Source organism: Alligator sinensis, unplaced genomic scaffold, assembly GCF_000455745.1.
Source record: "Alligator sinensis unplaced genomic scaffold, ASM45574v1 scaffold98_1, whole genome shotgun sequence".
NCBI classification, from domain to species: Eukaryota; Metazoa; Chordata; order Crocodylia; family Alligatoridae; genus Alligator; species Alligator sinensis.
Window position 1 is genome coordinate 2,394,114 of NW_005842058.1, and position 18,802 is coordinate 2,412,915.

Sequence of the window (18,802 nt, forward strand, 5' to 3'; positions counted from 1 at the left end):
CTGTCCTGGCCCGTCACCCGCTTCCAGCTCCCCCGCTGGCACAAGGGACCCTTAGTCTCTGCAGTCCTCCCTCCTGCCACAGCACATGTGCAGCCAGGGCGCAGGAGGGGCTCCTACTTGGCGCCTGCTGCCCCCTCCCTGGGGGCTGGATGTGTCCTGGAGTCCCCCTCCCACCCCCCACCCCCGCCCTGTGCACAGAGAAGCAGAGAGGAGGCAGAGCGGTGTTGTTTCTTTATTAAGTCATAGTCGGTAGCTGGTGTACAGGGAATGGTCTATACATCGGGGCTGCGCCGGGGACAGGGTCCCCGAGGCTCGTTCCCATAACAATAAAAAAGGAAGTTAACAGAACTGTAAAATGTCTAAAAAGCGTCTAGTGCGCGGGCGGTGGCGGCATGCCCTAGGGGTCAGGCCAGCGCGGCCCCTGCGGCCCTGCCAGCGATGCGAGCGGCGAGCACATGCCCTACGAGCACGCGAGGCCGAAGCGCGGGACCCACACTACACTACGGGGCTGCCGGCGGCCTTGGCGGGGTGGGGCAACTATGCTGCAGAAGGAGGGGGAGGATGGACGTACTGCGGCCCTGGCTGTGCACGCGGCGCTCCCCAAGGCCAAGCCCTGCCCGCTCACTTCCCTGCACTGACACCTCCGCCGGCAGCAGGGGCAGGGGGTTCCCTGCCTGATGCCTCACGGTCCGTGACAGCAATGGCGTGTGGGCTGTATGTGGCTGCCAGGGCCGCATCAGCCCCCAGGAAGGAGCAGAGTTGGGGATCCCTGCAGGCCGGGATCCCTGTGCCTGGGGGCGGGTGAAGGACATGGGGGCAGGGAAGGTAGCAGCCACTGCCCCTGCCTGTGACCTGCCAGCTGGGGTCATGTATCACAGCAGACTCCATCTACTAAATGCCTTAAAATAGCCCAGGTCTCTGCATCTGCCCCGGCTCCTGCCAGGCTGGATACAGGCAGGGACAGCTGGGCTGGGGCCAGGGTGGGGCAGTGGCTTTACCATCCCATGGGGATATGCAGGGGCAGGCCCCTGGGAAACGCTGCTGTGCCGGGGCACGGGGCTTGGTCCTGCAAGGGTCAGCGTTTGCTGGGCTGTGCTAGTGTGGCCGCCCGCCTGAGAAGGCCAACGGGGGCCGGCGCAGAGGGGAGGGCTGCAGCACCATGACCCCTCCTGCCTCTGAGCTGACATTGTGCTGGGTGGGTCGGCACCACCCACGGTGGGGGCTGACAGAGGTGGGAGGCAGCCAGCGCCCCTGCCCCTGCGTGGGTGGCAGGGAGTGAGCAGGGGCACATGGGCAGCGGGCCTGTGCCTGGCCACTCCTGCAGGGCCCCGTGGGCTGGAGCTGTGGGCTCACAAGCCGCCCTGCCCTGCCACTGGCCGAGGGCCGAGCTGTTGGTGCTCCGTACACATGGCGGGAGCATCCCGGGTTTGCATAGTATTTATTGTTCATATACACAAGGCTGAGTACTGTACAGTTTACACTTTCAACACAAGCAGCGGGCTTGGCCCTCGGCCCAGTGCCCTCCCCTCACTTGGGGGCTCGCCCACCTACCCACACTGGGCGGCTGCTGCAGCCTGGCCCTCTCTGCCTGCCCCTCCTGGCATGAGGCGTGCTCCCCGCGCCCGCAGCACTCACAGGGAGGGGTGAGATGGCGAGGCTGGCAGAGAGGCCAGGGAGACGAGTGGGGGCTGCCTGGCCGTGGGCGGCTCCGTGTATCTGCAGACACCCCACGGGGCTTGGCCGTGGTGCCGTCTCCACCCTGCCCACGGTACCTGCCACCGGCCTGGCCCACACCTCCCCGGTGGGGCCGGGAGGCCCCAGGACCGGTCTCCTGGGTTCCTGGCCGTGCAGGGCCCCCAGTCGGTAGTACGTACTGTAGCTCATGCGTCTGCATCAGTCAATCATGCGAATAGGACGGTAAGTAAGTCTCGTACAGAAATCATGCCGGTAGCCTATAGAAACACGTACGGCCGGCCCCGCTCCCGCCGGCGCTCGGCTCTTGCCTCTCCTTGTGGGGGTCAGGACGCGTGTGCAGATCAGTGGGTTGGTGTTGAGGTGAGGTCCTGAGGAGGGAGGGAGCAGGGAGGGGGTTACTGGGGGCCAGGGCAGGGCTGTGCTCACGGGCAGCTGGCCAAGCCACCTGCTGGGCCCCCGCAGCACCACGGGTCCTGTGCCACGGGACACGGACTGCTTGGGCCCAGGCAGCAGGGCCCAGGCCATGCCACACTGGCACACGGAGTGACATGGACACATCCACACACACCAGCCTGCCATGGAGGCTGGAGGGGTAGCTGTCCTCCACAGTGGATGCCCTGTTCCCAGCTGCCAGAGCCCAGGCCCCACGCAGACACCCCTGGGGACTGTGCTGGAGCCAGACGGCATGTGGGCACATCCCTGCCTGTGCACAGGCACGCATTGGCCTGCTACGGCTGTGCCTGGGCCGTCCTCTCAGCTCGCTGGGTCTGCGCTGCGGGTGAGCCAGCCTCCCTGCTGCCCTCTGGTGCCCGCAGCCCACTGGGTTACTCCAGGAAGGCTGGTGCAGGGACTGGCTGTGTCCGGCCTGGACGGGCACTAGTTTTGGCGTGGGGTGTGCAGCACACACAGCACCCCTTGCTGGCAGCACCAGGCAGGCGCTCAGCCAGTGCATGTGCCACAACAGCATGGCCACGGTCTCTGTCTCTCCAGGGTGCCATGGCCAAGGTCATCCCAAGGGGCCCCCTGCCGGGCTGCACAGGCCCGCAGGCACTGCCAGGTGGCTGCAGTAGGTGTGGGGACAGGCAAGCATGCTGGTGGCATTACCTCGACAGAGGCCACTCGGGGTCACTGCTTCCCCCGCTTCAGGCTGGCGCGTTTCACTATGTGAGCCCCCATCCTGCCCCCGACAAGCTCCGCATTCAGGCCGCGCCCGTGTACCTCCTCCTGGCACCACAGCAGAGACAGGAAGCAGCACGCCCAAGGACAGACAGAGAGAGAGGGACAGATGGACAGAGAGGACAGGAGAGGGAAAGGAGAGTCAGAAAGCAGAAGGTGCTGAGCCAGAGCTGGGAGTGGGTGTGCAGGGCAGAGGAGAGGAGAGGAGAGAAGAGGAGAGGAGAGGAGGAGAGGAGAGGAGAGGAGAGGAGAGGAAAGGAGCATCGTGGGTGGAAGCAGAGGCAGGGGCAGGGGCAGAGCGGTACCTGGCTGCCCAGGCTGTCGTGCTGCAGCAGGCCATACTTCATGAAGTGTTCAGCCTCGGCCTCCAGCTCCTGGGCCTCCTGCAGGGAGCCCTCCAGGATCACCTCCTCGCGCGCTCGCCCGTCGTCCTCCTCATCTGGGCCCAGCCGCCGCACCACCTTCCGGATGATCTGCGCAGAGTGCTGGGTCACCATGGCCAGCCTGTCCCACCCTGCTTGCCCACAGCGTGCCCAGGGCATGCCTACCTCTACCCTGGGCTCCCCTGCAGGCCCGTGGCAGTCCCCAGAGCAGAGGGGGGCCCAGAGGTTCCCCCAACTGCCCTAGGGCTGCCCCCACTCACCTTCTTGGTGACTATGTTGCCCTGCTCATCTGTGAACTGCTCCTCGGTCACCTGCTCCCCGGGGATGTCCTGCACTTCGTTGCCCTGTGGGCAGAGCAGAGTGAGGCAGGCCGAGGACCCCCGCAGCCCAGGACACTTAGATGTGGCCTGGGAAAGCACCAGCCCCTGCGGGGCAGCAGAAACGACCTGCTTCCCTTCCCCCCACCCCGGTGTCAGCACGGCACCTCCCGGAGCAGCCCTGGCTGATATGCAGGGGTGGGGGGTGGCAGGGCCGTTGCTGTGCTCTGTGAGCACAGGGGACGGAGGGCAGGGGCATGGGGCCAGGACAGCTGGATGGGGGCCTCAGCGGGCCACGGACAGCCCTGTTACCTTCACAATGACACGGCGGCGGACCACCCTGGTGGACACTGACTCCTCGTCGTCCGCCAGCCCCTCGCTTTCGCCCAGCTCCTTGTCCAGCTCATGGTGGACATGCTTGAGCAGGAAGCGCACGGAGCCCTGGATGATGTGCAGCACGTTCTGGCAGCTCACCAGGAAGAAGCCCAGCAGCACCAGGGTGATCAGCAGCTGGGTCACGAAGGCCAGCATTCTGCCGCTGCGCCCGCGCTCACGCCCTGCGCCCACGCCCCGGCCACGGGCGTCCCAGCCCGCAGCAGCCCAGAGCGCTGCCTGCTCTGCCGGCTGCCCCGTTCTGCACAGGGGCCGTGTCAGGCTGTGGTAATTTTAGCTGCCGCATACCAGCTGGCTGCAGCCACTGGCTGGGGCGGGCAGGTGGGCTTGTCCTTTGCACTCTCAGCTCCTGTCAAAGTCATCTGGCCTGGAGGGGCACCCACGGGGCCTGAAGCATGGGGCAGCCCCTGGCCCCGAGCTCGGCAGGAGGGGCCGGGGCTGGGCCCCCGGTCCCCAGCCGTCTGCCTGCAATGCTCTGCAGCCCATTGAGGGGTGCCCACAGCAGGCCGCCCGCGTGGCTCCAGAGTGTGGGGCTGTGCTGGCAGGGCCCAGCCAGGGGCCCAGGGGCTGCGCATATGGAGAGGCATAGCCTGAGGGAGCTGCCTTCTCTGCCTGCCGTGCTGCCCCCACCCCCTGCCACCCCTCGCTGCCTGGCACAGCTGGCTCTGACTGGGTGCCCAGTGCCAGACCCCCATGGCTGGCCAGGTCTATTTCTGGCCGTGGCAGGCTGGCGCAGGGGCGGGAGCCCTGGGAAATACCCGATTAGGAAGCATGCAGGGTGGCTGCCGGTTATAAATGGAGAGTGGAGGCAGCAGATTGGTGCTAAATAAAACCCTGGGCCTGGCTCAGCCGTGCTATTCTGGGCCATGCCCTGCAGAAGCCATGCGGGGGATGCCGGCATCTGGCAGGGTGGGCTGGTGCCGAGGCAGCTGGGCCCCTCCTGAGCTGGGGGCAGTATCTAGCCTGGCTGCAGAGCTTCTGCCAGGCCCGAGGGCAACGTGGTGCCAGCACCCAGGGACAGCTCTTCCTGCTGCCACCCCTTACCCTTGTCTGCCCGAAGAAGCTGCTGTCTGCCTCCTCCAGCCATGAGCTGAAGGTCTGGCTGTGCAAGGGCGGTGGCCGGGAGTCGCTCTCCTCTCCGGAGTCGATTCGCATCCGCTCAGCAGGCGGCATCAGGACCGTGCCCTGGTCCTGGCTCCAGGCCCCAGAGGCTGAGCCAGGCCCCATCACATTCAGCAGGTGGGCACTCCGGGCCACCCCCTCCTGCCAGGAGCCCTCGGGCAAGTCCTGTAGGCGGGAGACAAAGGAGCCCTCTGCATTCCAGTCCCGCAGCCTGGGCACCAGCCAGAGGGATGGGGGGGAGAGACAGACAGACAGACAGACAGACAGACAGACAGAGAGACAAAGAGAGGCGGTCAGCTTCTCCACTGAGACCACCCACGCGGCACATGGCTCCTGCCTTTGCCCACGTGCCCCGGCGCCAGGCGCAGCTCCATCCCCCTGACCCCCGCAGGCTGAGCCGCTGTCACAGCCAGAGCCCCAGTCTGCTGGTGGGCTCCACGCCAGCCCCAGCCCAGCCTAGCCCAGCACTCATGCAGTGGATGAGAAATGGGCATCTCCAGGAGCTGGCAGGCAGTTGGGCTGCACAGCCATGCCCTTCACCACCCTGTCCCCGATGCAGGGTCTCGGTGCCCCTGCTCTGGCTGCCTGCCTGGGCCTTGGGCTGTGGTACCTGTCCACGCTCCTCTCGATGACACGGCTCACACTGGGCGACTCGGTGATCCGGGCCTGCACCCGCTGCTGGCCTGAAACAACACAGTCTTCACTCTCTGTGCCCTGTGGCCCTGCTGGGCATGCCCCGTCAGGCCTCCTCGCCTCCAACCTCTGCCCCTCCTCTTGCTCCAGCAGGTCAATGAGGCCATTCATGGCATCTGAGTCCACTGTGTCATCCTCCACCAGGTCCATGGAGCCCAGGTGGTCGGGGCCAGGCATGTCCTCTGGGGGCTGCCCCGTGAGGCGGCCATCGCTCGTGGCGTCCGAGTCCTCGGCCTTGCTGCACTCCAGCGAGGAGTCCTCGGCCGTGACCAGCGAGGGCGTGAGCCCCGAGGACCACACCTGCATGTCGGACATCTCCAGGAGCGCATCCGGCTCGGTGGCGGCCATGGGGATGGCATCCAGGATGGCCACCTCATTCCAGTACTGGTCGGCACGCAGAGGGGACGGCAGCGCGTAATGCAGGGAGGCGGGCGAGAGCAGCTCGTCCGGCAGCGAAGCGTAACCTGCAGGGGCAGACAGAGGCGACATCTCTGGCAGCCGTTCCGCACAGACAAGCATGGCGGGGCAGGGGTGTGGCAGGCAGCGCGTGCTGAGGGGACAAGGCTGCAACTGGGCAGAGAGGCCCTGGGGGAGCTGCCTGGGGTGCCTTGCAGGTGGCCTGACGGAAGCAGGGTTGTACCCCCGGGGCCTGCACTCCTGCCAGGGCTTGCAGGGGGCAGGTGGGAGCAGGCACCAGCTAGGTGCCCTGAAATACTCAGATGTGCATCCGAGACTGTGCGCCACAGCGCTGGGCTCCCTGGACAGCTCTGCTTGCACATGCCTCTCCTCCCCTCATTTTTGAGCCCCTCTTGTGCCCCTGTCCTGCCCTGCAGCCCCTGCCCTTGTCCCTGCTCTGTACATCTGTGTGTGCTGTCTGGCTGTGGCCCTGTCCAGATGTGCAAGTGGGGAGGTCAGGCCCTGGGGCCCTGAGGCCAATGGCTGCCCAGCTCCAGCCTCTCCTGCTATGCCCAGCTGGGGAGGGATGTGGGGAAGCTGTGGGGCCCAGGCAGACTATGCACTTTGCCTCCAGGTATAGGCACAGGGTCCTGCCTACCTGTTCCCAGGGCAGGGGCAGCATCGCTCTCTGTCTGTTTTGGCCCGGGTGTGGGGTAGCCTCTGCAGGCTCCCAGGCTGCTGAATCCCCAGCCTGGGATCCCCATCTGGCTCCCTGCTCACTGGCACCCTGGCAGGTAGCCATCCTCTCTTCTCCCAGCTCCATGCCACCCTCGCGGTGAGGGGGCAGCTGGTGCCAGCACCAGAACCTGCTTGAGGGTGCCTGGGACTGCTACTGCTGACTCAGAGGCCCAGCGAGGGGTGCTGGCTATTAAACCCAGCTGGGTTCAGAGTGGGTGCATAGGCTGGGGGGCTCTTCCTCTAGCAGCAAAAGGGTGCAGGGAGGCTGTGGTGCAGCTGGCAGCAGCAGGGCCATGCAGGGAAGGTGGAGGCAGCAGTCCAGGCAGGGGTGGCAGTGAGCGTGCAGGGGCATGCACAGACACGCAGCCGCGAGCGGGGTGCGAGTCCCTTGGTGACAGGCAGCAGCTCCGGCAGGGCTTGGCCCAGGTGGAGACAGTGGAGATAGGCAGAGGAGGATGAGAGCAAGAGGTCAAGATGAGGCCAGAGGAGGAAGGCGACGGGCAGCGATGGCAGGGGCGTGCCTTGCCTGACAGCGCCGACGGCGTGTTTGAGAGAACACAGAATGGAGGGGAGAGAGCCTTCAGCAGGCAGCATCCACAGCCACCCAGGGACTGGGACGCCAGGCCTCAACACTGGCTGCAGCATCAGCCCAGAACTGGCGCCCTGCTCTGTTGCAGATGCCTGGGTCATGCCCAGTCCCCAGCCCTCATTGCCAGGGCCAAACCCAGGCACCTGCTGGTGCAGAGGGTGACTGGAGCCAGGCTGCACAGAAGGTGTAGTCAAGTGTGCCCGGCCAAGGCACTGACCAGCCAGGAATCAGGGGCATGTGGGTCTGGCCCCATGGGGAACCGCAGTCTCTGTCTGTGGCCAGCTGCTGCTGGGCTCCAACTCCCATCCCAGACCCCATACGCCAGGCTGAGGCTCCCATGTCCTTGCGCTGGGGGAAGCTCCGGTCCATCCCTGGCAGGAGCAGAGCTGCCTGGCCAGCTGTGGGCTGTGGTGCAAGTGGGTGGCACTGCCAGGCCCCACGGCCTGCCCAGGCCCAGGGACTCACCATTCATCTGGGAGGGTGAGAGGGAATAGTCCCTGTCGGTGTAGCGCCGGTCACACTTCAGGCCACGGCTATGCCACCCAGAGCCTTCCAGCATGTTGACAATCTCACTGCGGTCGATATTCCTCAGGGCCGTGTATAGGCTCTCCACTGCGCAGAGGGAGCTGGTGTCAGAGCAGGGCATGGGGCCAAGCCCTCTAGGCACCCTGGGTGGGTGCCGATGGCCCCACAACAGCACTGTCTACTCCCCAGCCACATATGAACCCACAATGGCAGTGACACACCACACTGCGACTGCACATGGGACAGCTCCTTGTGCACCATAGCTGGGCGACTCAGCCAAGCCACCCCACCCATGCACACGTGTACCTGTGGAGCATGGCTGTGCGAGTGTGCAGGGCACCTCATATCCCCATTCCGCTAAGTGTAGAGATGGCTCCCTAGCTCAAGGCATGGGATGTGCCCATGGTCTCTTTCCAGGGAGTAGCTTGAGGGCCCAACCCCAGCAGTCAACACAGCAGGGGCTGCCAAGTAACACTCACCCTTGGCATTCTTGCCCTCACGATTTGCCCACAGGTTGAGCAGGGCTGCGCTCTGCTCCAGCAGTGAGTTGGGGTTCTCCACCCGGATTCGGTTGATGTCTTCCACCCCGAAGTGCAGCTCTCGTGCCAACTCTGTGAGACACACACCACAGGATGGGCACTGTGCTGTGTACCTGGCCAGGCCTCTCCCAGCCCCACATGCCCACCAGGGGTAGCATCAACACCAGAGATGCCCTGTGCACGCTGTCCTCGTGATGCACAGACGACAGGCTGATGCCACTGCCATGTGCAGCAGCTCAGTGCTGGAGACCCTGGTTGGGTGGAGCTGGCTGGGCACTGGGCTGCCCCCTGCTCAAGGCTGGCTCTGGAGATACAGGCATCTCAGGAGCCCTGCAACAAGGAGGCCTTGTGCCCTGGGACCGGACTGACCTGCCCAGCTGAGGCCAAGGTGCTCAGAGATGATGGCCATCTTCAGGTCTGCCTTGTCCATGCCACTCAGAGAGCCTGGGGGAGAAGAGGGAATCACAGCACTGCCTGCCCCGTCCCCTCTGCTGCTGTTTGCACTGGCATGTGGCCCTAGGCATCAGCTTGAGACAGGTGTGCCAGGGACATGCTTGGCCTCAGCTCAGCCTCTAGGCAAGGTGTCAGGTGCAGCAGCGGGGCCCCCAGGGGCTCAGGGCACCACCAAGGAAGAGAAGTGACTAGGTCCCCGGGTGAAAGACTGGGGCAGGTGCCCCTCTATACTTCCCCCTCCCTGCCCGTGGGGCAAAGTGGCTGGACAGGGCCAGCAGCACATACCCAGACTGCTCTCGCTGAGGATGCTGTATCTCTCCCGCAGGGCCAGTGGCGTCAGCGTCCTCCTCCGCTCCTCACTGCCTGTCCCCTGCAGAAGCAGAAAGGACCACAGGTCACACGGGGCGTGGACGATGACCAGCCCCCAGCCGTTCCAATGGGGCCAAAGTCCCTGCCCCAGCCATGGACACAGCTGGCAAGCACCTGGCCCAGGGATGGGGAGGGTGTGGGGAGCCGGGGCATGGCGCCGCATGCTGGGAAAAGGCTGGGTGCTGACCTTGGTGCAGGGTGGCATGGTGATGTTGAGGTGGCAAAGCGTGTGCTGCAGGTCTTCATACTTCATGGCCTTGCGCAGGAACGAGAGCGAGCCGCTTGCTTCCCGGCTGCTGTCCCGCACCTGCATGACGGGACACGGTTGGTTGGACCAGGGAGCAGGAGGACACCCGCCCCCAACCCCACCCTCCGTAGCCGAGGTCGCTCCTCACCTTGACAGGCAGGGCCAGCCGGTTCTCCCGGAAAGACTGGAAGAGGAAGCTGCGCTGCTGCGTCGCCTTCTTGACTGGCACCAGGTTCCCCGAGAGCTCAGCATGCAGGGGCATCCCCTCCAACACCTGGGACAGAGCGCAGGCTCAGAACCACTGCAACCTGTGGGCTGGGTGGCTTGTGCTGCCTCACCCAGGTCTGGACACTGTCCCCCTGTGCTGTCGCCAGGGCCCCATCATCCACACACCGGGAAGGGATCCCTACCCGAGCACTGGGGGCTGCAGGCTCCACACAGCCGTCAGCAGCGCATCCCACTGGCCCCAGGGCCACCTCCCCAACCTGACCACGAGGGGAAGGGTCTGGGCTGAGTGCTACCTCAATGTCACGGCTCCGGGCCACCTCAGTGAAATTCTCGTGCTGCTCCAGCGTCTTGTCCACCTTGTCATCCGTCATGCAGTAGCAGCGCAGCCGGCCCTCACGGGCATCGTTCATCTTGGCGAACACCACGAACTTGGCCATATAGGGCACAGCTGCCAGCTCCTTGTACAGCAGCGTGGCAAAGTGCACCGCCTCGGCCGTCCGCGGGCAGTCTGCCAGCCAGAACCTGTGGCAGGGGCCACGTCAGCAGGGACTAACCGGGCCCTCTCCTCCCCAGGCCCCCACGGCTGGCATGGTTCACTCATGGCAGGACGGGTCCAGGCACATGCACACGCGGCATCTCACCTGGCTGAGACGTTGGTAGTGAAGTTGGCACACTCATTGGTGTAGACCAGCTTGGTAGTGCCCGTAATGTCCTCCCACTGTGCTTGGGCTGTTCCTCCTGCAATAGCACCATAGGGATTGGTGCCTGCCCAGAGCCCGGCCTCAGCCTCCCTGTCCCCTTCTCCCTGGGAGCCGCCCCGGTCACAAATGCCCTCAGGCCCTGCCCCGAGAACCCCTGTCTGCAAAGACCCAGCCCAGGGTGCTGGTGACGCTGACTCATGCTCTGGCCTGAAACCCAGTGAAGGTACAGTGCTCACCGATGACACTGCAGAGCAGGCGCAGGCTGGTGGTGTCACCCTCACCACTGTCCCGGGGGCTGTCCTTCCAGGACGGTGGCAGTGGGATGCGCAGGCCGATAGGCCGGTGGAACTTCCTACGCCGCGGTTCCACTGTCACGATGGGGCTGAAAGTCGCCTGGTTCCCCAGCAGCTTGGTCACCAGCTCATCTGGCACCGGCTGCGCCTGTGTGGTGGGACAGAGAAGAGTGGAGGTCTGCACTGGCCTGCGCTTGCCCCTGTCCCAACCCGTCTGTCTGTGCATCATCCCCAGTGGGGGCCTGGTACCTGCAAGGCCAGCTTAACCTTCTTGGTGACGGCGGTCTCGGGGAAGGTGGCCTGCACCATGGGCACCAGTGTGCTTCGCAGGCTGCCGCCCTCGGAGCCAATCAGGTCACAGTCCTGGCAGATGCGGGACATGACCACGAAGTAGAGGGGGAAATCTGTGGTGATGATGCGGCAGATCCGCTTCTTCTCCAGCTCCTCCCGGCTGTCCAGCTCTGCAAGGCAGCGCCACGCTCAGGCCATGGCCCACCATGTCATGGCCCGGCTAGCCACACGCCAGCCATGCCCCTGCCCACCGCGTCACCCCAGGGCCCAGCTCACCCTCGTCCATGCCGCTGAGCACCTGCTCCAGGTAGCGCTCATCATACCGGTTGCGATGCTCCTTCCACACAGAGCCGTTCTCGCTGCGCAGCACGACCAGCTCCCGGTCACCCCGCCCGTAGGAGGCAAAGTGTGGGATCTCCACGATCACAGGGCTGCAGTGGGATGTGGGCATGAGAGGGGCTTGAGGGATGTAGTCCCAGGGGTGCCAATGTTGTCATGAGGGGGCAGGGCAGGGGCAGTGCAGGGCCTGGGGTTAAGAGCCATGAGGCATCCAGATCCTAATACCTCGTGTCCCAAATCCTGTCCCCAGCAGTCCCCAGGCTCCAGCTTTGCACAGGGCATTGGCAGAGACTCTGGGGAGCAGCTGGGCTATGGCTCACCTGAGGAACTGGGCACCAGCAGGGCCCAGGGCGATGATCCTGCTAGCCAGACCCTCCTCTTCGGCTAGGGGAGGTGGCGTTGTCAGCTTCTGGGGCTTGACCAGGCGGCAGGTGATGCGGGTGGGGGCGGCGCAAGTGCGTGGGGGGACAATCACCCGCAGCCCATTGTGCCGGCTGCCCCGCATGGACCCGCCCCGGGCATCCACCATGAAGCTCACCAGGAACCTGCAGTGACAGACAGATGCTAGTGTCATGCAGGGGCTGGCCCACACACAGGAGCAAGTGCGAGCACAAACCATTCACTCACCCTGTGTGCACGGGGCTGGCCACTGGGCTGATGTTGTCTGAGGTCTCTGTGGCCGGGCTGCTGGGGATAAGTGAATCCTCATCAAACTCCTTGGATGGCTGCAGGAGGGGAGGGGAGGGCAGTGAGGCACAGCCTGGGGAGCCTGCAGAAGTACTGGGGACAATGCGGCTGCCCTGGCCCACAAAACCCCTGGGGGGAGTGCCCCAGGCCTCAGCGATTATGCAGCATGGTCGCCTTGGCTGGGTTGCCCGTTTCCTGCCACGTGGCTGGCTACAGCCATGGGGGCTCCTACCTGCTCAGGCTCCTCCGGCTTGATCACCACTGTCTCAGGCGTGACACAGGGGATCCGCGGGATGGCAGGGGACTCCACCCTGTGAGGGCAATGCAGACCATCACAAGCAACTCTTGTGCAATGCGGGCTGAGAGCTATTTCTCCATCGGGGCCCTGTGGGCAGGACCCCAACGAAGGAGGAGCCCAGTACAGGTGCAGGGCCTCACTTGGCATCCACGCCCACACTCTCGGCACCTTCCTGACACACCCGCCTCCCGCCAGCCAGTGCAGTCCTTACGTGTGGTCCAGCTTGGGCATGAACTCCTCTTCCTGCTCCCTGGTCTGTGGCTTCTCCAGTTTGGATCCAACCGGCTCCTCTCCTAGAACCAAGAACTGGCTCAGCTCAGGGATAGCAAGGGCAGGGAGCAAGGTTGCCAGGTCCCCTCCCTTCCAGGCTCTGGGTAGCGGGAGCTGAAGGAGGGTGGCACACCCCGCTCTCAGCCTGGTGTCTCTGCTTCCCAGCCACGGCTCTGGAGCGGGGTCTCTGGTGCCAGCCGGGACCTGCTGCCAGGGTGCGTGGCCCTTCTGGCCAGGGCTCTCTCTGCCAACGGGGCTTCCCGTGCTCAGATTAGACACACATTAACCCGGCTGGAAGTGGCTCTGGCTGTTAGGCTGCTCCAGCAGCAAGCCAGCCCCATGGCCAGCACCCCAAGCACAGCAGCGGAGCTGCAGGGCAGGCAGCACGCTCTGGCTTGGTCCTGAGGCAGGCCCATTCAGTGCACACACCTCCCAGGAGATGCACCAGCAGGGGCCAGGCCTGCCTATTCATGGCCACGTGGACACCCATGAATAAGCCCCTGGGGGCCAGGAGCTCTACCGCCAGGGCAGCAAGTCAGTGCCCAGGCAGGAGAAGGTCTGGCCACCCTCCAAACCATGGGGCAGAGAGGCTAGAGCCAGGGCAGTGTGGGGACCCATGGTGGGAAGGGGGAATCTGGGCTCCCACTCCAGCTCCAGATGGACAGTCCCTGCCAGGCAAGACTGTCAGAGACCGGCTCAGATCCTATCTGTTGCATGGCACAGGCTTGGGCCCTTCCCCACCCTCAGGGAGTCCTCCCTACCCCGGGCTTTGGCATCCCCGAGTGGCCTGGAGCACCCTGCCTGGCTGAACGCATGCCCGTTCATGCAGTATCACCACAATGGCAGCACACGGGACAGACACAGAGATGGGCAGGGTGCAGGGACGGGGGCAGGGCCAGGCCAGAGCCGGCTCCTGCCTGGGTGGCACAGGGAGGATGGGAAGCCATGGAGCGTGGGATGGGTTAGTGACAGTGGTGCACGGGGGTGAGATGGGCGCACGCCCGGGCCACGGTGACACACATGGTCCATACCCATTAGAGTGACATGAGCAGTGCCTGCAAAGCAAGAAGAGTCAGAGTTGAGAAGCCCTGCACAGCAACCGCTGCCCAGGACCCTGTGGCAGGAAGTGTGGTACCGGGGACCCCAGGAAGCTCCAGGCACCATGGCCAGAACCCTCCCAGGGCTGTGTTGGTGACAGGTGGCTCTGTGCTGGACAGAGCAGCTCCAGAGCCATCCCTGTGTGTGGAGGGGAGCTCAGGGACCGTGACCCCAGGGACAGACTGCTGGGCCAGGTCCTGCCAGGCAGAGCACCCCAGTCCCTGCAGCTCCAGCCTGGCCTGGCCTGTGGGTTGGGGCAAGCCAGAAGGGAGAGAGGGATACAGATCTCTAACTGTGCACAAGCTCTGCACTCCTGCCCCTCACCTTCATCCTCAGACACATCCAAGATTTCATCCACGGTTTCAGGGAAGCTCATGCGGTGCTTGTCGCCGATCATCTGTGAAAGACAGAGAGAGTCAGAGCAGGGCCAGCCACCCCACTCCAAAGCCCTACCCTGGCTCAGGCCCACGCTCTGAAACCCTGTGGGCAAACCTCCCTGCGGCTAACCCAGCCAGGGGCACAGCCAGCAAATGGCAGCATGGGGCACAGTCCCGAGGGGGCAACGCTAGGTGGCAGCAGAGCTCTAAGTGGCTGTGGCTGAGACCCCTGCCCCCCACCTCTGCCCCAAGCCTGGACCCCAGCCCAGAGCAGAGCAGGCTGCCTGCAGACAGGGGGGGGCTGGGGGCTCACTGGGATGCTGGTTTCCTCCGTGACGATTTTCAGCACGTCTGTGACGGAGATGTAGCCGAGCCGCTTGGCGATGGCCAGGGGTGTGGTGCCATTCTGCATGAGGAAAGGGCATGGGGTTAGTGCAACCAGGGGAGCTGATTGTGGAGGTGGCTGATGCCAGGGCACAGCTCCAGCAGCCCTGCCCACTGTGTGCCCATGTACTCACCGTGCTGACCTCGTTGGGGGAGGCGCCATGCTTCAGCAGCAGTGTCACAATGTCCGTGTGGCCCTGCTGGGCTGCCTGATGTAGGGGTGTGTACCCCAGCTGCAAGGACACAAGGGACGAGGGTGAGCCTGGTCCATCACCCCATGCAGAAGCAGCCCCAGGGCCCCACCCCACGCCAACCCACTCTGCCTACTTTGGTCTTGGCGTTGACCTCGGCTTGGTGCTGCCGCAGGAATTTCACCAGCTTGATGTTTCCGTAGTGGCTGGGGCTGCAAGGACACAAGGGACGAGGGTGAGCCTGGTCCATCACCCCATGCAGAAGCAGCCCCAGGGCCCCACCCCACGCCAACCCACTCTGCCTACTTTGGTCTTGGCGTTGACCTCGGCTTGGTGCTGCAGCAGTAATTTCACCAGCTTGATGTTCCCGTAGTGGCTGGCCACGTGCAGTGGTGTGTAGCCCATCTGGAAGGCAGCACCAGGCATGGTCTCATGTACCCCTTGCCTTGCCCCCGTCTCCACCAGCAGGTGTCCATGGCTGCCCACCCTGTGCCAGCACTCCTAGCACCAGAGCATGCTCAGGCAGTGCCTCAGTCAACCCACCCTGCACCACCTGCCGCCTTACCCGGGTTGTTGCATCCACCGTGACTCCATGCTTGATCAGGACATCAGCAACTGGCACGTGCCCCTCCTGGGCCACCAGGTGCAGTGGGGTGAGGCCACTCTGCAAGGAACGGAGGGTCACAGATGGAGCAGGAGGTTCAGTGACTCAACCAGGAGCTGCAGCTGTGCTCAGACATGGCACAGGCTCCAGTGCCTGACAGGGCACGCAAATGCAGTCCGTGTCCGAGGAGGTGACCCAGCAAGGACAGAATCCCAGGGAACCCAGTGGCCCAGTGAAGTCATAGTTTGTGGGGGCTGGTTCCTGTTCTGCACCTCACTACCCCCTGGCTCCCAAGGACGCCTGGAGACCTCCTGGCACATCAGGACCTCCAACCCGCAGCCCCCAACCAAGCAGCCCACGTCCGCTGGCCCCATGAGGCGGCTCACCTTGCTGCCCAGATTGCTGTTGGCCTGCTTGGAGATGAGCAGGGCCACCATGTCGGCATGGCCCTCCTGAGCAGCCAGGTGCAGGGGTGTCACACCCTGCGCAGACTCGGCGTTGGCAGAGGCACCATATTGCAGCAGGCTGCCGGCCACCTCCAGCTGGTTCTGCTTGGCTGCAATGTGCAGCGGGGTGTAGCCATTCTGCTGGAGGGGTAGGGCTGTCACGTGTGTGGCCTGGCAAGGAAGCCCCTTCCCTTTTCTCCTCCCTTCCCCTACAGCCACTTGCAGCAGAGCTCCCCAGCCTGTGCCCACACTGCACTGGGGCCTTACCCAGGCCGAGCTGTGTGGGGACCCGCCTTTGGGCAGCAACAGCTTGACGATCTCCAGGTTGTTGTGGTACACGGCCACGTGCAGGGGTGTCAGGCCATTCTGGGGGGAAGCACCCACTGGTCAGAGGGAGCCCAGCCTTTTGAACGCAGCACAGGCAGCCCCAGCCCTGCCCCGGCCCTGGGCAGCACTAACCTTCCCCGCTGCATTGGGGGCAGCATTATGCTCCAGCAGCACCTCGGCTACATCCACCTTCCCGTACTTGGCTGCAACGTGCAGAGGGGTAAATCCTTTCTGAGGAGAAACACAGAGCCTCAGGGCTTGGCAGTCAGTGGGCACCAACTGGGCTGCTGCACGGAAGAAATCCTGCCAGCAGGGACCTGCCTACTGCCACCACAGGGCCCAGTCACCCGGCCCTGTCCTGTCAGCATCGCCTGCCTACCTTGGTCATGCAGACCTGTGAGGCACCTGTATTCAGCAGGGCCAGGGCGGTGTCCACGTGCCCCTCCCGTGCAGCGATGTGCAGAGGTGTGTGCCCTGCTGTGGTGGCCAGGTTGGGGTCGGCATGATTCTCCAGCAGCAGCTGCACCATGCCTGTGTGGCCGATGCGGGCAGCGCAGTGCAGCGGGGTCTGGTCATCCTGGGAGGAGCAGAGAGGGGTCATGGTCTCATGGGGGTGGGGAGGGGCCTGAAGACCCTCCCACAGGCAGACAGGGGTCCCGGCATCCCTCCAACACCTACTTTGGCCTTGGCGTTCACTTTGGCCTTGTTCTGCAGCAGGTACTTGGCCACCTCCATGTGCCCAGCTCTGGCTGCCATGTGGAGGGGCGTCTCCACCTTCTGCGCCCAGGACAAGGGAGAGGAGTGAATGGGGGGCGGTCCCTGGTGCGGGGTCCCTCCCTTCCTCCAGCTACCCCCAGGACAGGGCAGCAACTGCAGCTCCAAGCTGGCTCGTGCTCTTTCCTATACACCTTCCATACACCCTGTGGGGAGCACCCTGGCCAGGGCAGGGCAGGAGGGGGTGGGAGGGAAGAGGACTCTGCAGGAGGCAGGAGCAGGGCCAGCAGAGCTCCTGTGCAGGGAAGGGGGGCTGGACTCACCACATTGGAGACATTTGGGGAGGCTCCACGCTGCAGCAGGGTCTTCACAATTGGCAGATGTCCCATGAAGGCAGCCACATGCAGTGGGGTCAATCCAGACTGGGAGACACAGGGGGCGTGGGGAAGGGGGCATCAGCGCCGGCACCTGGGCATGGGGCCTGGCAGGTTCTGCTCTCTGGGCATTAAGCCCACTGGGCACCACAGCACTGTGGCCAGAGGACCCTGCCACCCTGCATGGCTGCTGTGGCTCCGGGAACCTGCCTCTGAGAGGGGCAGTGGGACACCAGGGGAACATGGCAGGCCTGGCCAGGTCAGGCTGCGGCTCCCACCTACCTCTGTGACTGCATCAATGGAGGCCCCAGTCTTCAGCAGCAGCTCCATCACCCGGATGTGGTTCTTCTTGCAGGCGATGTGCAGGGGCGTGAAGCCATTCTGCAGACAGACAGATAGACATATGGACAAACATGAATGGACAGGTGGACGTGACAGACTGGTGGTTGCTCAGACCCTGCCCCTGTCCTGTACTCACCAGGGCACGGGCATTGGGCTTGGCCCCTTTGTCCAGCAGGAGCTTGGCCACACGATGGTGCCCACAGTGGGCAGCCACGTGCAGCGGGGTGAGGTGGTCCAGTGTGATGTCATCGATCTCAGCATTGTACTGCAGCAGGAGCCGCACACAGTCCACGTGATCGCCCTGCGCTGCCATGTGGATGGGCGACAGCCCGTTCTGCCAGGGACAGTGCAGGCATCAAGGGTCGGCACAGCCTGGACCCACCCCAGAGCAAAGCAGGCTTTTGCACCCCTGAAACCCAGAGGGAGATGGGACCTGCCCCCCTCTCCACACACACACACTCTGGGGCTCCTGGGGAGGGCTGGAGAGTGTCCATCACTGGGCAGAGCCAGGCACTAGCCACAGTCGCTGCAGGGGCCAGATAGATGCTGGGCAGTGTCCAGGGAGCAGCCCCCTGTGACAGAGGATGCCCCAGCCCCTTGAGCCCATCAGGCAGGTGCTGAGCAGTAGGGCAGAAGCCCACATGCTCACAGGTGAGATCACAGCAGCTTTTGGACCCCGGGAGAATGACAGCACCCCACCCCTGGCCTGCTCCAGGCAGGCAGCACACTCAAGAGTAGCCTCGGGGCCCCAAAATGCTGCAGCTCATGTTCCTGCCTGTGCTTTTGTGAGGCCTGGCAGGCACCTTGGTTTTGGCTTGGATGGGAGCCCCGTGGTCCAGCAGGATCTCCGCGATGCGTACGTGTCCATTGCGGGCTGCACAGTGCAGGGGTGTCAGCTCATCCTGGGGGACAGAGTGTACAGTCAGGCCCTGCCCATGCTTGCTGCCACCTGGGCACAGTGCAGGAAGGCTTGGTAGGGCTCCAGCCCTTGGCAGAGGATCTCACCTTGGTCCTTGTCTCAATTTGGGCGCCGCGGTCCAGCAGCAGCCGCACCATGATGACGTTGCCCCGGCGGGAAGCGATGTGTAGGGGGGTGATCCCATTCTGGGGAGGAATGGCCACTGGTCAGTGCACATGGGGCAGGGGCAGGGTGTGAGGGGACAATGCCTCTATCCGCACAGGCAGGAGCCAGGTGGGGCCATG

At 64.4% G+C, this 18,802-nt stretch overlaps 1 protein-coding gene across 11 annotated transcripts in view; it reads right to left on the minus strand.

The window, feature by feature from the left end:
* Positions 1-214: 214 nt before the first annotated feature.
* The window catches only part of ANK1 (ankyrin 1), a 47,909-nt gene continuing 29,321 nt past the window's right edge, over positions 215-18,802 (minus strand). For 2 of the 11 annotated variants that reach the window (XM_025203422.1, XM_025203429.1), the window contains exons 8-44: positions 18,605-18,706; positions 18,403-18,501; positions 17,736-17,933; positions 17,540-17,638; positions 17,207-17,305; positions 16,848-16,946; positions 16,549-16,746; positions 16,302-16,400; positions 16,110-16,208; positions 15,783-15,980; positions 15,358-15,456; positions 15,099-15,197; positions 14,736-14,834; positions 14,531-14,623; positions 14,165-14,237; positions 13,774-13,797; positions 12,684-12,765; positions 12,407-12,485; positions 12,115-12,212; positions 11,808-12,032; positions 11,425-11,579; positions 11,107-11,318; positions 10,801-11,005; positions 10,505-10,601; positions 10,157-10,385; positions 9,784-9,909; positions 9,576-9,695; positions 9,305-9,389; positions 8,936-9,010; positions 8,507-8,638; positions 7,968-8,114; positions 5,697-6,243; positions 5,009-5,297; positions 3,515-3,598; positions 3,177-3,344; positions 2,800-2,919; positions 215-2,063 (exon numbers count right to left, since the gene is read on the minus strand). In XM_025203422.1, coding sequence (XP_025059207.1) covers positions 2,821-2,919; positions 3,177-3,344; positions 3,515-3,598; positions 5,009-5,297; positions 5,697-6,243; positions 7,968-8,114; positions 8,507-8,638; positions 8,936-9,010; positions 9,305-9,389; positions 9,576-9,695; positions 9,784-9,909; positions 10,157-10,385; positions 10,505-10,601; positions 10,801-11,005; positions 11,107-11,318; positions 11,425-11,579; positions 11,808-12,032; positions 12,115-12,212; positions 12,407-12,485; positions 12,684-12,765; positions 13,774-13,797; positions 14,165-14,237; positions 14,531-14,623; positions 14,736-14,834; positions 15,099-15,197; positions 15,358-15,456; positions 15,783-15,980; positions 16,110-16,208; positions 16,302-16,400; positions 16,549-16,746; positions 16,848-16,946; positions 17,207-17,305; positions 17,540-17,638; positions 17,736-17,933; positions 18,403-18,501; positions 18,605-18,706 — 5,031 coding nt within the window. In that variant the 3' untranslated portion in view covers positions 215-2,063; positions 2,800-2,820. The other 9 variants (XM_025203420.1, XM_025203426.1, XM_025203427.1 and 6 more) reach the window with 8 other exon arrangements.